General features: G+C 42.4%; 2 protein-coding genes across 2 annotated transcripts in view; both read left to right on the top strand.

Moving 5' to 3' along the window:
* kdrl (kinase insert domain receptor like) overlaps positions 1–6557 on the top strand; it is a 42197-nt gene extending 35640 nt beyond the window's left edge. The window contains exons 27-30 of the mRNA XM_084684731.1: positions 1494–1615; positions 2449–2527; positions 2691–2794; positions 4456–6557. Of these exons, the coding sequence (XP_084540857.1) occupies positions 1494–1615; positions 2449–2527; positions 2691–2794; positions 4456–4642 (492 nt within the window). The 3' untranslated portion in view covers positions 4643–6557. The remainder of the gene's footprint in view (positions 1–1493; positions 1616–2448; positions 2528–2690; positions 2795–4455) is intronic.
* A 6000-nt stretch (positions 6558–12557) lies between these two features.
* On the top strand, positions 12558–15262 carry cdx4 (caudal type homeobox 4). The gene is made up of 3 exons (XM_084699067.1): positions 12558–12993; positions 14649–14794; positions 14916–15262. Exons 1-3 carry the CDS (start codon positions 12558–12560, stop codon positions 15147–15149), a joined length of 816 nt encoding a protein of 271 aa, XP_084555193.1. The 3' UTR covers positions 15150–15262.
* The last annotated feature ends 874 nt before the right edge of the window (positions 15263–16136 follow it).

Below are 16136 nucleotides of genomic sequence, written 5' to 3' on the forward strand. Positions count from 1 at the left end.
GCATCCGCCCTTGTTTCGCCTTTGGAAAGCCTGAATTAGTCACTTGGACCAGGAGATGAGCTGATGAGCTACTCACATAGCAAACATTCAGGAAGCAGAGTGTCTGTTGTGACTGCCTGAAGACTATGTGAGGGTGGGGGGTCTCTGGCTCTGGGGGGTGCTTAGAGTAGCAGGGGGGAAGTCGCCATCAACACAGTCTCTCGGCTGCCTTTGAACAAGCTGGCGTTCACCCTGAGAGGAACTGCACTTCAAAAGCTTTGGAAAAACTGTTGTACTACTAGCATGACGTGAGATAAGCGGCTTTGTGTTTGAGCAAATGTGCTTGATTTGAGACTGTAGTTCTTCAGGTGGGGTGGGTTGTAAATTGTAAAAATAAATAAGAGAACTGAAGAGCACTGGCCATGTATTAGGACTGTAACATCAGCTATGCACGAGGGATTATACTATTTCAGTACAAACTAACTGATCTCCTGAGAAGTCCAGATGATAAAAGATGGAATAATTCAGTTGGTTGTGACGCGGAATCCCTGTAATCCTGTTATCCCTTTCTTCACATTACAAGTGATTCACTCTTTCACCAGCCTCAAGCATGATTGATTAATATGAACAACACAGTGATACGAAATACATAAAATCCCAGAGAACAGTTTGAAGTAGGGATGGGGCTGGCTTTTGCGGTAGAGGAACAACAATGACATGGTAAGAGGAATGGAAACCCAGAGAAAAGTAGGATAGCAGAGATTAGGATGGCTGATGGAAAGCTAACTCGTTTCACCACTGGGAACAATACGTTTGGATTAAGTCATTAAATGCCAAAACATGTTTTGTTGGGTTTCCATCTCAGAGAGAATGGTTAAGACAATAAAGAGCCCTATAGTATAGCCATGCTCCCAGTGCGACTTGTTCACAAGGCCACACTCTGGTCTTGAGAGTAAACTAGCTGCAGACACAGTAAAGTGGACACGGGGACTGCATTAGCCCAGACTGAAGCAGTCATCTTAAAGTCTTGACTGCCTTAATGTCATAAGGCAGTCAAGCCAGGCAGCTCATCCCATAAAAACACACAGTGGAACATAGCAGATCACTCCAGCTAAAAGCCATCGCTGTGGGAAACAGTCCTGCCAGCGCGAGAGAGAATAGCAGAGGATCTGAGCTCTCCTCCATGAATTCAGGTCTGTCACATGGAACTCCTCTGGTTACTGACTGACTCAGGTCTTTCCAGGCTACCGGCCCGCCTGTCTCCTGCAGCATCACCATCTCGCCTCGCCTGAGGCCCGCAGGCATTCCACCTTGGATTTATTAGGCGTGACCCTGGTTTCTTTGGCCCGCTGCCGAGGCCGTCTGCGGGCCTGGGGTGTTTGTGCAGCATGCAGACTGTATTGCCCCGTATATCCCCAAGCTTTGCTTCTCCTCACATGTGTTTTCTGTCGTGCCGCAGTGTATCAGCAACCCCTGGTCTGACGGGTTTCGTCTCCTCGTTCTGTCTTGTACAGGAAGGGAAGCACTACATCCCCATCAACACCCTGCTGCCCCAGGAGGCAGACGCCTCCAGCCCGACGCCCTCCGACGAGACGTCCACCCGGCCACTCTCGCAGCGAGACTCTGGGGGCACCTGGTGAGGATGGGGGGGGGGGGGAAGGGAGGGGGTGAGAGGGAGGGAGGGAGGGAGGTGCTGAGAGAGAGGAAAGGAGGTAGGGTGCGAGAGGTGGGGAGGTATGGAGAGAGAGTGAGGAAAGTAAGGAGAAAGAAAGCCTTTGAACACATCATCACACATACATATAATTTTGTGCCTACAGCTGTGAAGATTACTGAAATTGTTTACTATTCCAGCAGAGGAGTTGAGGTTTTTGGAAAGTTTGCTACACTGCAGAACAGCAGAGTATATTTTGTTAAGATATCAACCAATCATCCTCTCACTCTCTTCTGTACCTTATCCAAAACACACCACATTCTGTTACGGTCATGTGGTGTCCAGACCTGGCTGTGAGAGGACTCTGTTTAGCTCTGCTTTCAAGAACAATGGAAACCCTGATTGGCTTTTGATAAGGATTATGTGCGCTGGCTGTATATTGGCCAGAGAATCTGTAGCATTGTGGCCCCTTCAAGGAATTTCCTCCGAAACCACAGACCCCTGGTCCTAGATTTATGTCTACTTAAGATAATATTTGTCAAGCCCTTGTATTTTCCCAAGTCCTACGACTTGATTATTGAGAAGGTGTTGAAATGCATTAATGACAGTTATCCTGTAAGTTGAATTGAGCAGCCTGCTGATTCGCAGTGTTAAAGTAAAATAAATATGGTTTCTCTGACACCATGTGATGGTTGATTGAATTGATAATGTTACGGCTGTTGTGTTTTTCAACTCTTTTTGGCGCCTGTATTGGAATGTACTGACGTGAGTGGTTTTAGATTGTTTTGGGATCTGACTCTGAAATCTTCCCCCTCCAGGAACATTAAGATCCGGCCAGCTAGCGTGAAAACTTTTGATGAGGTTACCATGGAGAATGGGACAACTGAGAGCAACGAGGTAAAAGACTCAAACCCCTTGCACTTACAACCACCCCCAATTAGTTGGAAACAAACATCTGACATTTCGGTGACTGGAGTTTGTTTTTCTCTTATTTGTTTTTGGTACTAACTTTCCATTCACCATCTGTCTCTCTCTCTCCCCCCTCCCTCTACCTGTGTAGGGGAGCCAGTCCGACAGTGGGATGGGCCTGTCCTCTGATGACATGAACACTCTGAAGCGTCTGGAGTCGCTGGCAGGACGACCCCTCAGCATCATGGCCCTGGCGTGAGTACACCTAATCCCCCATTATGATGTACACCACGTGTCACTGACAGCACAAACACACACACACACACATCCACTGGGATAAGCAGTCTACTCACCAAGCCCTGGATACCCACCTGCTGGGCTGGAATGTAGATGTTGGGATTGACGTACACACACACACACACATTACACACAGTCTCTTTCACTCCTCAAACGTCAATGACTGGTTTTGCCTTTTGTCAGAAGAAACCATGCGAGAGATTCAGAGACAGAGGGCTTGTAAGACAGACCTTGCCCCAAGGGTATAACCCAAGACACAGACAACAAAAGAGGTGTGGAAGTGTCTTTGGGTGTTTTTAAGAGCTGCACTAAAACTCCTCTGCAAAAAAAGTCTGCTTGGCCTGATTGAGATATCCTCAGACCCTCCACTTACCACGTTGTTCTTTAGCAGTTGAACGGAGGCCGTGTTTTACACCCTGTAGCTGCCTGGTTTAGTTTAGTTTAGAGTGATGGAAAGTGAAGATATCAGATGCAACCACCAGTAAACCACAGTTGGAACAGAGGAGATAATGCAGGCTCAAAGATGATGTTAAATGATGATGATGATGTTTCCCCATTGACAAGAGCCATGCGCTCTGTATAGATTATGTATGTCTGATTTATTGTAGGGAACAGCAGCATATGGCAGGGTTCACCTTCAAGGTCAAAGCCCTTGACTCCACCATTGCACAAAACTGAAAACTTTTTTTTGTAAGCTACAAGAAACCATAATCATGACCTACGTTGAGTTAAAAACCTCTTCAAACTCTAACATTCCCAATACGTCATTTGTTTGTGTTAGACTTAAAGTAGAGCAGTACGACAAATGAAAGCAAGCAAGTACAGCTATCAAGGCAAACCAACCCAAAATGCCAAATCCTAAACTGTCAAAACAAGGACGTGAAAACATCTGTGAGGGGAGTGGGACATGAATGTATGGAGCTGGTCTCTTTCCGTGTGATTAATGACACTCTGGAACCCTCAAAGAACATATCACAAGGTCTCCCTTTGATTAAAAACATTCTGTATCCCCTTCCCTCAGCAACCATTGTCACACACACACCCTCCACACACACACACTTTAATACAGCCCTACTTCATTGACGCTGCATGCTGGGAAGTGGGTACTGACAGTAGGCGCAGATCTACTCAGACTCCCTGCCCTCCCAAAATGCTAGCAGATATGCATAACATTTGGTGACTACACTATTGTTGTCTGGGATTGACTCACGTATACAAATGGATCTAATCAATTTTAGAATGGGCTTTCTTCTACAGTGTCATTTCTCCAGTGGGTCTATTCAGTGGAGTCAGTGAGGTGTGAGTTTCACCCCCCTGGCCCCTGGAAATCCAGGGAAGCCTTAGGAACATGAACACAATGGGGAGTCATTAGTCATATTCTGATCATTTACAGTAACAGAAGTAGTACACAGCAGGAAGACAGGCGTAGAATCATGGATTGCATCACATCGTCAACCGTTTTTACTCAAAATGTGACTTGAAAATAACTTGTGGCCTCACTTTGGTAAAAATACTTGGCTCTACTATTGAACACAAAGATTAGTGTTATATGGTAGAAAGTGGTTTATTGTCTGTATCTGTCTGGTAACCCTAACTCTGGTGCATCTCTTTGCCTCCAGGATGAAAGCTGTGAGTAAGAGCAAGGAGTCGGTGCTCACGGAGGGAGAGAAGGGGGAGAAATACTCTCCCCCAGTCCCCTCTCTGGACTTCAGCCTGAACGACTCGGCTCTGGACCCTGGTCTGGAGTGCCACAGCCCGCCCCCCGACTACAACTATGTGGTGCGCTACTCCACCCCTCCTGTGTAACCCCCCACCCCACCCGGCTACTATGACCCACCCAACCCCAGCCCAGCCCTCTGCCCTGTAGAATCTGACATATAGCCTTAAGGACTTCTCCTTTGTTTCCTGTGTCTGGACTTCACAGCAAAGCATCATAAACCGCCACAGCCTCCTTCTCTTTTAACATCCTCTTCGGTGTTTCCTCTCGGGTCAAGTCTTGAGAGAAAAACAAGTTTGAGAGATGCTATGGTGGACTTGTTGCTAGGACTGTGAGACAGCCATTGCCTACTCTACTGGAGAAAGAGAGCTCTGGACAGAGTCCTAGACTCCTTAGTTCTGCATGAAGTCTTTATGTCCGCCTGCCGGTATGTGTCTGTTTGTCCAGAGATCCATCCACGTGCTGCTGGCCTCCTCCATTCTCCACTGTGATACTACAGATACAGCTAAAGACAGACTCAGGTATTCCTTTAGTCTACTGTGAACTCAGTGAAGTGCAAATGAAAGAAACAAAGTCCCTTGATGTATTAATGGCAGGTTAATCGGACACCGAGGGAGGTGTTGAGGAGCATGTAACCCTTAAAGGAGAGGGTTTGAATGAGGCGCTTTTAGTTTTTATTGATGCCATTTTATTTCTGTACAAATATTCTATAGATTGGAAACTGGAAATAATTTGTTATTCTATTATTTTATATATTTGTCATTAATATAAGTTTATGGAGATAGTCCAGTCAGAATGTGGATATTTTTAAGCAGTATTCAGAAATTTGGCAAAAAAAAGCATGAATTTTGTAAAAAGCGGTTGGGAATAGTATTGTATAATGTAATGTGTGCGGCATCCAGCCAAGTCCAAGCCTCTTGATCAGTTTAGAGCAGAACCTGGGACCTTATGGCTTCATACTTAACACTGCATCTCTACCGTGAAGCCATTTTGAATGAAGAGTTACATTTGGATTCCTTTTCCTATCCTGATACGGTCCACCTCCAGAAGAAAATGCAACTCTGCTTATTTCTGTTACGGAAGAGTGAGAAGGGGAAGGGAGAGTGATGATATGACAGAACCACACAGAGTTGTTTATTTTATTGTGTACAAAGCTAGTTAGAAAAATGATCTTAGATTAGAATTGAATATGAAGTGTGTGACTCTGAAAGCACTAGTCAAATAAACTATGCATACTTTGTTTAGATTATAGCGTTAGGTTGTTACTTATTAATCCAGATCACATTTTACTCACACTGAAAACTTAACCCAAGGTTTTGGACCAACTGCCACCTCAGTAACAAGACAATAGTAACAGTCCTGTGTTTAATTCTAGATTTATATACTGTTTACACTGCTGTATAAACAATAACTACATAAGCAATATGAAGGAAAATACTGTTGTTTGCAGGAATATGTATAATGTAAATATTATATTTCTGATCCATTGTTTGGTGTAAAAACGGTTACTATAGCTTGCAGGGCAGGCAACAGGAATCCTGTATGGGTTGTTAGAACCAGGCTGGTCACTATACTGGTCACTGTCAGTTCAACTCTAACCTTTAGCCAATAACTTTGACCCTGGAGCCTGTTATCTCTCACATGAAGAACAATTGACATAAGACTTGACATAAGTGAGTTCAAATTTATTCCAGTCATACCAGGTAATAGTCCAGCTTGTGTTTTCTCACACATAGGAGAGTAGCAAGCTTCTGCTTATCAATCACTAAACTGTAAGGGTTCAACCAGTCCAGTATTCCATGGTTTAGTATAAACCCTTTCTCTTGATCCGTAAATATTTCCAGATTAAACGTTGTTCTTGTGGATTGATTGGTGGTTGTGTCCATTGTGGAGAGGAAAGTGTATGCACTGATGTTTTCAAATACAGATTTTTGTTCTCCAAATGTATTTTTATTAACCATGCATAAGAAGTGAATAAATAAAGATTTATATATTTATACATTACTGCTTTGCCCAGTAATTGTTTATCATTTCAGTCTTGCTGTCAAACGTTAAGCTTGCAACCAGGACAGCTGTTGTGGCACCTCAGTTCAAAATAAAACATATTGTGTGTACTGCAACATATAAAATGTTAAATGCATGTAAGGCAAGCTTAAATGGCTATATACTTGTTTTGCAAGTTACTATGCAATATGATCACCTAGCCCAAACCCAGTTTTAGGTCAAGATAAAAATGTGCCCTGTGTGGCTTGGAATGCGGAGATGAGTCATCAGCATGTGCCCCTCCTCCTGTTCTTTGGACACTGAGAGAGAGACACTTCCTGAGCGGGACACGGTGTCGGCAGCCTGTCTGTCACCAGGACAATGCCCCCTCCTGGCGGGACAGGAAGCGGTTCTTCATCATCCCGGTGGTGACCGGGGGAGCCATCCAGTGGGGCTTCCTATGGGGCCGCCATGCCCCTGGTTACTGGCAGGAGTTTGTGTTCCCTCTGCGGGCACACCACAGGACAGGCTGGGCCCTCAGCTGTCTCCGCTCATCACACTCACTGTGAGACTCACTGTGTTTACAGTGAAGGTGAGGCGGATGAGAACCATTTAGAAAACAATCTCTTTCCTTCAATAGGACCCACGGAATGAGTTATTGAAATCTCAAGACAAGTCCGATGTAAGCTGATACCGGAAGATGGGATGTAAACAAACAAGGGAAGGATGTTTGACGGGGTGTTAGGGAAGAGGGGGCCAAAGGACTATAATTTGTTGCAGTCTCAAACAAAACAAGCTTGCGTGTCTGCACACACCTAGCCTAGGACGTTTCCATGCAGACACAAACCGGAACACCACCCTATACTACAGACATAGTACTCCAGCTATAGTACTCCAATAGTGCTTCACTGCACAACCATACTGAGTTTCAATAATATTATGGTAAACGGTAAATGGACTGCATTTACATTGCACTTTTCTACCTTAGCAGCACTTAAAGTGCTTTTCATTTTAGTTTCTCATTCACCCATTCACACACACACACCTATGGTGGCAGTTTTGTGGTTATGTGGGTGAGAATGCTGTATAGAGAATGACTTCAAAACACTCTGTAATTGAAACTCATGTCCTTACGATCCCACAATAATCCAGAAAACATAACAAAACATATGTTTTAATAAACAGCAGGGCTTTAATAAAAAGGTAAAAAACTCAGATGAGTAGATGGGTCATGAAGTGATGTCCAGTATTCAGATCTGAACATGTGAGGGAGAAATAACATGATGTCTCGAGTGTGGGGATGATCCAGATTGCAACATGAGTTACAACGTATGTAAACCAATGGTGTCTGACAGAAACAAACCTGTGAGAAAACATCCCGTTTGCATCTACTTAAAGCCCCCACACCTATTCAGCTCTGTTTTTGTTTCTTTGCCTTAACAATTGTATTTATGAAAATGGCCCCCTCCCCATCCTCAGTCCCACTTCCATACAGCCCCTTCCCAAAGCAAACAGCCCCCTGCAGCACTATACTCCATTAATCACCATAACAGAGGCAGCACATTGAGGGCTTTTTGAAACCATGCCAAAACAAGTTTCCTTAATCAGAGGGGGAAAATGCAGCTTAAAATGCTATCAGGCACTGATTTGAGGCTGCCCAACACACAATCACTTCCTGCGTACACTGAGATTCCCCCGTCCCCACAGTGGTACAACCCTGTTCCCAGTCCGCTGCCCAAAAGGTACTCATATTGTGGGTGCTCCACATCCGTGCCTCTCACCTAGATCCAGAACAATAGGCCGGATGCTCTCCCTTCAGTTGAGCTAAGCTCACCCCACCTTGGTGTAGTGAGGAAGTATCATAGACCACAGGCCAACAACAAGTATCGCTAAATAAAGATTCAGTCCAAACAAGGACTGCTCGGAACTTCACCGGTCGACAGTTGGGGCATCAAATGTGAAAAAGCAGTTCAAACACCCGCAGGTGTTGGTGCAGTGCTATCAGTGCATGGAGGTTTTGACAGTTACGGCTCCTAAACTGCACTCAGGCATGAGTCTGTTTGGGATTTTCTAAAGTGTTTCAAGGCATGCTGTCTGAACCACTCCTTTCAAAATATATCTAATAACAGCATTGTCTTTATACAAAGTCCTCTCTTTGTTGTCTAACAGAACCGAGAACAGTCTGTAAATCCATGCAAAAGTTCCTCAGGGGTTACAGAATCATACTTGAATAATCTGTGGTAACCAAACCCCCAGAAAAGATGGAACTCAGAATGACCATTTGCACAGATCACTTTAGTCATTTAGCGGACGCTCTTATCCAGAGCGATCACACAACAAGATCACACAACAAGATCACACAACAAGATCTGATGACCGCCATCTCACTTTCTGTCATCAGTGGGGTTGGTGGTAAAGTTGCGTCTGTCCAGGGAGGCCCACCTGCACAGTGGGAAGCCATGTTTTGGGTTGCATGGGTGTTCTGTGGGGCTGGCAGAAGTCCTCAACAGCAACATTCCCTGCCAGAAGGCCCTGTAGGCATGGCTTAGTACAGAGGCCTGTCACCAACACATGCTTGTGCTCATAAATACCCTTGCTCTCCCCAGAACTGATCATAGCATTGAGGTCTGCTACATTTTTCCCATGATCCAATCCGATGTCTGATGCCTCACTTTGTTTTCTCTCTTTCCAACGCGCTCTGCTCTGCCACAGTAGTAAACAATAGGGCAACATGGGTGAGTTGGTTTTACTAGGTTTTTCATTTGAAAAAGACAAATCATAAATATGCATACTCTGTGGGGCGCATGGCTAACATACTTTTTGGGGGGATTTATAGATCCTATCTGGGAAGACCAATCATTTATTTTGAGGATAATATTTAATCTACAGCTGCTCAGACATAAGCAATGTCCTTGGATCAAATCAGCTTGGGAGATAAGACTGTGTTTTTGGGTAGTCTAGTACACAAATGGAGGGTGGCCGGAGGGAAAACAGGGTATGAATAGAGTAAAAACTGGAACATTTCTATGAGTTTCATGTTTCCTTGAATTGCGTGTTTGTCAGATGCAAATGAAGACTGACAGATTATCCATTGTTTCCAGCATGTCTGTTTTTCAAAATTCCTCAGAAAATCGAAATCAAACCCCATGTCATCTCTTTCTAATGCACAGCACATGAACAGGGACAACACAAAATAGGGTTTTGCATGTATTTATTTTAAAAGGGATGAAAATTTGTCTTGAAATGAGTTTACAGAAGTGTGCTTGCAGCACAGTACTCTGTGCTCCAATTGCTGTCACATCCAGCACAGTCTCTAATATATCCCCCAATGTGGGTTTTGTGAAAAACAAAGTTACCAGATGGATTGCTGTTTCACATGCGTTGGAGAGAGACAGAAAGCGAGACAGACAGACAGAGGGATAGAGTGCTAGAATGTTCTCTGACACAGATGTCTTTACATTGAAACGTCACGTTCACTGTTTCTTGTACACATTTCCTCCGATTCCTTCTCAGAGGGGTCTCCTAAAGCCAAACAAAATGTCCATTGCCTGGTGATATCACACTGTGAGAGGGAAAATGTCCCTCAACAATCTAACAAACACCCCTTCCTGTTATCCCCTTAAGAAAATAATGATCCAAACACATTAACCTGGCCTGGTCTTCAGTAGAGCATCCTGTTTTAATTTGAGGCTCTGTGTGAGGAGGTCACATCTGAACAAAAAACTGCAGAAGTCCAGATCCAGACCTTATGGCCATGTGGGTTATCTCTAAAAATACCACCACAGGGTCCCGTTTCACCGGCTCTCCTGCAGTGAGGGGTTTGAAGTCCAGTTCAACAACATCTCTTTACATTATACAACCACCAGAAATCTTTACTCACCCCTAGCTACTGTCTCTGATGTACAAGACAACATCATGTGTGTTTACCCAAGGGGCAGAACAAATATGCTTTGCCTTAAATGGGAATTTGGGACGCAGTGAAGACAAGGGTTTTTACCCTGTATCTTAAGACAGCTGAAAGGGCTGACTCTCCTACCACCAGAGGGAAGTGTTTTCCCGTTCTGCAACCAGCAGACTGAGTGAGACTGGGTGTGGGATCCACTGTCCATGAACCCTAACCATTGAGACAGCAATGTGTAACAGATCCAACACCAACATCAAGGAGGACTCAAACAGCAGCCTACACATACACACACAAATGCACAATTTAAGTTGAAAAAATTATAATAATCAATTACTTTACTTTCATGACACATGATTCTGCCTGACCCAGGTGCAGTAGACGTGTAGACTCCACTCATCAGAGAAGCCTTTCATTTACTGGTAGAGGCTGCCCTCTTGAGGAGAGTTCACAGCAGTAGCGGTTCCACAAAATATTTGAATTGACCTTGTTTGACACTGTAAACTATCTTTCCACAAGGGGCAGTATCTGGTAAATAATCAACCTCACACTGTAAAACCCCAAACCTTTTTACTAACCTTTTTTAATACCAAATACTGCCAACAGGGGGGGGGGGCATGAAGGACATGGTACAGTAAAAAGAAAACCCTTTTTCACTTTTATTCTCATTATGACACCTGTTACTGAGTGATAAGACAAGTCTTGCTGCTGTCAAAATGTGCAGTGAGCTTAGAACTTATTAAGTACACGTTCATACATTTAAAAGTAGGCTATTACTTTCATTTAGTTTAAATGAAGGTGAACATGAGTCCAGAAGGACAATTTGTTGATAAGACACAAATTACTTCAGTTTGTTCGACTTCTGTTATGCAGTTCTATTGCTGGTAAACGTAATTTGTTGAGACACGTTCCCAATTTTTTTATGATTTAAATAGGCTACCATATATTTAAGATCAGTAGCCTAACACTGTAACATAACAAAGGAAATAACGTTTTAAACAAACTATCAAAACTGTTAAAAAGTACATTCCCTGTAGTTGCCTTAATAAGATCTATGCCGATTGTTGAGTCGATTGTTTAGTGAGTATAATTCTGATTCATATAGGCCCATTATTAAAATCAAGAAACTAAACCTGCAAGATGCCCCAGACGTGAGGTGACAAGCACGTTGGGAGACCACATTGTCATGGGGCGAGTGTTGTATGTAATAGGTTCCTTTCAACCGGAATTAGCTGTGAAGTGCGACCAAAAAGTGTTAAGGTGCGATTTACAAGGAATGTGAGAAGTTCGCCTGGCTACAGGACTAGTCGTCTCATAGTTTGTACCTCTTTTGCAAGTGAATATCTTTTAACACATCGGGTTCTAAAGGGGTCAGATGTGGTTGGAGAATCGAGAGGTTAAGTTCCCATGAAAAATGAAAATTAACTGCAAAGGAGACGAGACTGGGTTTGTGTATATCTGGCGTAAAAAAGGCCTCCATGTTCAAAGCGTTTAATGCAATTGACACAAATCATACCAAAATAATTCGAATTCCACTTTTTAAATCACCATTAAACTGTGAACCAACAACCTAGTTATAACAATGTATAAGGTTGTCGGACAATAGATGAAAATCTGAAGCATATGGCTGTAAACACTGAGAAAATAAACCTTTAAGTTTGCACACAATTAATTACAGTACACTCGTATTTGAAGTGTCTCACGTGCAGTTCATGTAGGAAGTCGGCAGGTGCAGGTCATAGTTTCCAACATGTATTCAATTATTGCATTTAACTGGCACTTTATATCACTGAGGTGACATGAGGTGACGCGCAGTACAGGCGCTAGGGGACTGTTGGGCTGGAAACATGAATGCTGAGTCGTCATTTGGATGCAAATCTTCAAGACTTGAGGAGTAGTCTGACGTCAGGGGAACCTTAGTATAGACCAACTTTACCACCACCACTACCTTGTCAATAGAGACACATCATGTGAGACATCAGGGCAGGAACTACCTTGCATTTCATTTTGGGAACACCATTGGAGTACACGAGCAAACTACCATAAGGATTGTTTTACTGTAACAGACCTAGTTGCAGGGCAACTATGTCGCCTTGAAAGTTAATTTTGTCCTTCAAATAATGTATGTGGGATACTTTTTGGATAAAGAAAGCAATATGTATCACCAAGGACCTGTAAGACGATCCAGCATTAATATCCCTCCACAGAACTTTGTTTCTACTCAACAATACTCAGATTTTACTGGATATCATCATGTACCAAACATGGATACGCACGCACAGTCTTCAGGAGCTTGGGGAGCTCCTTATGGCGCACCGAGGGAGGACTGGGGAGCGTATGGTCTTGGGCCACCTAATGCTATTCCTACGCCTATGAACAACTCCTCTCCGGGACAAGTTTCTTATTGCTCCCCCGATTACAATCAGATGCACGCTCCGGGGTCAGCAGTATTACAACCGCCACCTGAAAATATTTCCGTTGCTCAATTGTCGCCCGATAGAGAACGGCGCAATTCATACCAGTGGATGAGCAAAACTGTGCAATCATCTTCCACTGGTGAGTAGATCACAAGTAACTTTTTGGGAACATAATGTTGGTTTTATTTGTGCAAGAAGATCAATATCTGTCCATTTTTTCTTGCCAATATTTTAGAATATGGGATTGGGGTTATTATGTAGAATATGCTATAGGGTTTGGGTTTGTTCTGAAGAATGGCTTGGTTAATTTTCATTGAGAGCTTCAATATCTCTTTGACATCTTGCGTAACAAGGCAGTTAAAAGGATAGTCCTATCCATAAGGTCAGGTCAGATATTAGTTTCAAGTGTCAACATAAAGACATTTCCAACGTCAGTCCAGAGATTGCACCTTTAATTTAGACAATTTCAATTTGGCAAGTTAGGCTGTATGGAAAAGTGAATGTTAAAGATGTGTAAATAATTACAAATTATTGCTGCCTTTGGAGAGCAACGCAGAGGCTTTTATTTACATTATATTAAAAAGTTTAATTTAACTATTTAGGCCTACTGTATGTAGGCTAGCCTAAAAAGGAAACGAACGTGTCAGGAATCGGCGCCAGTCGCATTTGTAATGTAAATTAGTTTACTCCTGTAAACTAGATGTGAGGTCTACTTTTTCCTGCTACATTGTTTCAGGTTTTGAGGGTTATCCGTCATATTCAGGCGGCGACCCCTTTCAACACCTCCTTTTACTTTGATGTGCACCCAAGTGTCTTCCTTGCGTTCCCATTCTTCAAGAGTTATATTGCCAGAAAGGGTGACGTTTTTCACAGCAAATGTATTTAATTTAATCGTTTAGTTAGGGTGTTTTTTTCGGACAAAGAATAAGCGTATTTAAAGAAAAATGAAGGAATCGTTTGTCATTTGTTTGCCTGTATATATGTAGTTAATTTAAGCTATATAGGAAAGTTCTGTCATCTTTTTTATTTATTTAGGACAAGTATCTGAAGTGAACGTCCTCTGAAAATATATATGTGACTTTGGAGAGGCCTACATTACGGCTACAAACATATGCTTTCCTACGAGGTTATTGGATAAAGGCAAAAAATACTTAAAACCAAATAGGGGAAAATTATGTGGCCCTGCAAACGTGACACGTTTGTTTGTTTTTAACGTTCAAAACTAAAGATTCCTTAGTGCTAGGTTTTATCGCGGTGTTTATCTCTGATTAGTAAACAGTAGAAACCTGATCCAAGCAAGAGAAATGTCTTAGATAATATCGCCTTGTATTTCTTTTGTGTGTCGTGTATTGCCTCTTAACACTTCAATGGAGTTTGGGCAAAATCTCCAAGTCTCTTTGTTCTGCAGTTTGTTCAGATGGGACATCAAAAGAAGATCTGAGTAACAATTTGCATAAAATAACAATCACAACATTTTTGTAAGGTTATGTCAGTCCTTATGACTGTAAGGATACTTTTCAAAGATACAGGCCTAAATTTGGTTACATTGTAAAAAATTGCCTAATAGGCCTATATGCCTACTTATTATTGCTGATAAAATCAGTTTTCTTCTTGTCAATTACTATACCCACACACTACAATAATAATAAAACCAAATGTAGGCCTATACGGTAAATTCAAATGTAACGTTTTCCTGGCTCAGTTTCATAGGCTCATATGCCCTTGCACGGATTATCATTGTTGAGAGCCAATTTCTGCAGTCCGATTCATTTAATTGTCTTCACTTTATTTCAGGCAAAACTAGAACGAAGGAAAAATACAGAGTGGTTTACACTGACCACCAGAGACTGGAGCTGGAAAAGGAGTTCCATTTCAACAGATACATAACTATCAGGCGGAAGTCAGAACTTGCTGTCAACCTTGGCCTCTCGGAACGACAGGTTGGCGAGAAAACAAATAATACACATTAAGGTCCATCATATGAAGACTAGGCAAATTTGACTTGAAATGTGACACGTGGAACGATATACTAATATTTTATAATTCGCCCTATATTTACAGGTGAAGATCTGGTTTCAAAACCGTCGAGCGAAGGAGAGGAAATTAATTAAAAAGAAAATGGGCCAGTGTGACGGAAGCGGAGGATCAGTGCACAGTGACCCAGGCTCAGTGAGTCCTCTGCCAGTGCCGGGATCACTCAGTCCATCGGATATTCACGGCACTCTTTACCCGCCCCCCGGGATGAACACCTTACCATCTATCAGGAACGTACAACAAGTTACTGTCACCCAGTAAATTCGTTTTTGAACCATCCAACATAACTGAGCACTCCGACAAGCTGAAAGGACAGTTCTAGCAAACTTGGAATCCCTACAAGCATCATTCAGATGTCCTGATCATGTTGTGGATTACGAGATGTCCAGTAACAAAATGATTTATAATACGAAATGCGGGAGGCTCTTGAGATATTGTTTTTTTATAGAATAGTTTAATAATGGAATAAACATACAAAAATCAACGTATGGTTCAGAAATGTAAATTCTTAAATTGTTTGTTGTGTCTCAGCTTTTAAGGTATACGTATTACTTTCTGTAGCCTATGTGATAAAGTGTATTTGTTTGTAAATAAAATGAGAAAATCAGGTACATTTTATTTGAAGTTTAACTGGAAAGAAATTGAGCTATTTCACCTGCTTTTGAGACAAAGTACTTTGACCTGTCGGAATAGGCATATCTGCTGCAATTTTAATGCAAAGCACACCTCTTAAACTTCATCAAAACAGGGAAAAGTAAACCGTGATTTTAATGATGTAAATTGAACGTTTGTTTGATGAAACCTCCAAAATGTAAATAAAATGTGTTTTTGCAAATAATTAACCATTCCCCTCTTTTTATTACCGAAAGCTGACCTTTACAAAGTAAAAAAAAAGATGTAATCCGAGTTCCATGTTGCATGACGTACAGATCTTTGTCGACAACACAGGCCAAATTATAATAATCATGTTGTCTAAAGGACCTCAAAACCTTGCCTGGAGTATTACCTAATTTTCTAAAACAGTCAGTGCATCATTTAGAGATGGTTGATCTTCAATAGACGTGGAAGCCTTATCGACATTCATACACCTTTATTTTACACCCATATTGAAAGGTTAAACCTGTTCTAACGCTTTCGTTGTTTGATGAGCAATACATTTTTCTTATGTAATAACCGGACCCTGCATCCTAAAATTGAAAGGGCTGAGAAAACTGGGTAACTAAAGCTCGTGCGCAGGCACTGCTGTCA

The sequence above is a fragment of the Hypomesus nipponensis genome, chromosome 1 (genome assembly GCF_054491055.1).
Source record: "Hypomesus nipponensis isolate SF chromosome 1, ASM5449105v1, whole genome shotgun sequence".
Lineage (NCBI taxonomy): Eukaryota > Metazoa > Chordata > Actinopteri > Osmeriformes > Osmeridae > Hypomesus > Hypomesus nipponensis.

Bases quoted from the DNA above. Each gene is read 5' to 3' on its own strand.
- cdx4 (XM_084699067.1), top strand. From the start codon at position 12,558: ATGTATGTGGGATACTTTTTGGATAAAGAAAGCAATATGTATCACCAA. The intron at 12,994-14,648 runs GTGAGTAGATCA...ACTTTATTTCAG, and splicing joins TGTGCAATCATCTTCCACTG to GCAAAACTAGAACGAAGGAA. The intron at 14,795-14,915 runs GTTGGCGAGAAA...CTATATTTACAG, and splicing joins TTGGCCTCTCGGAACGACAG to GTGAAGATCTGGTTTCAAAA.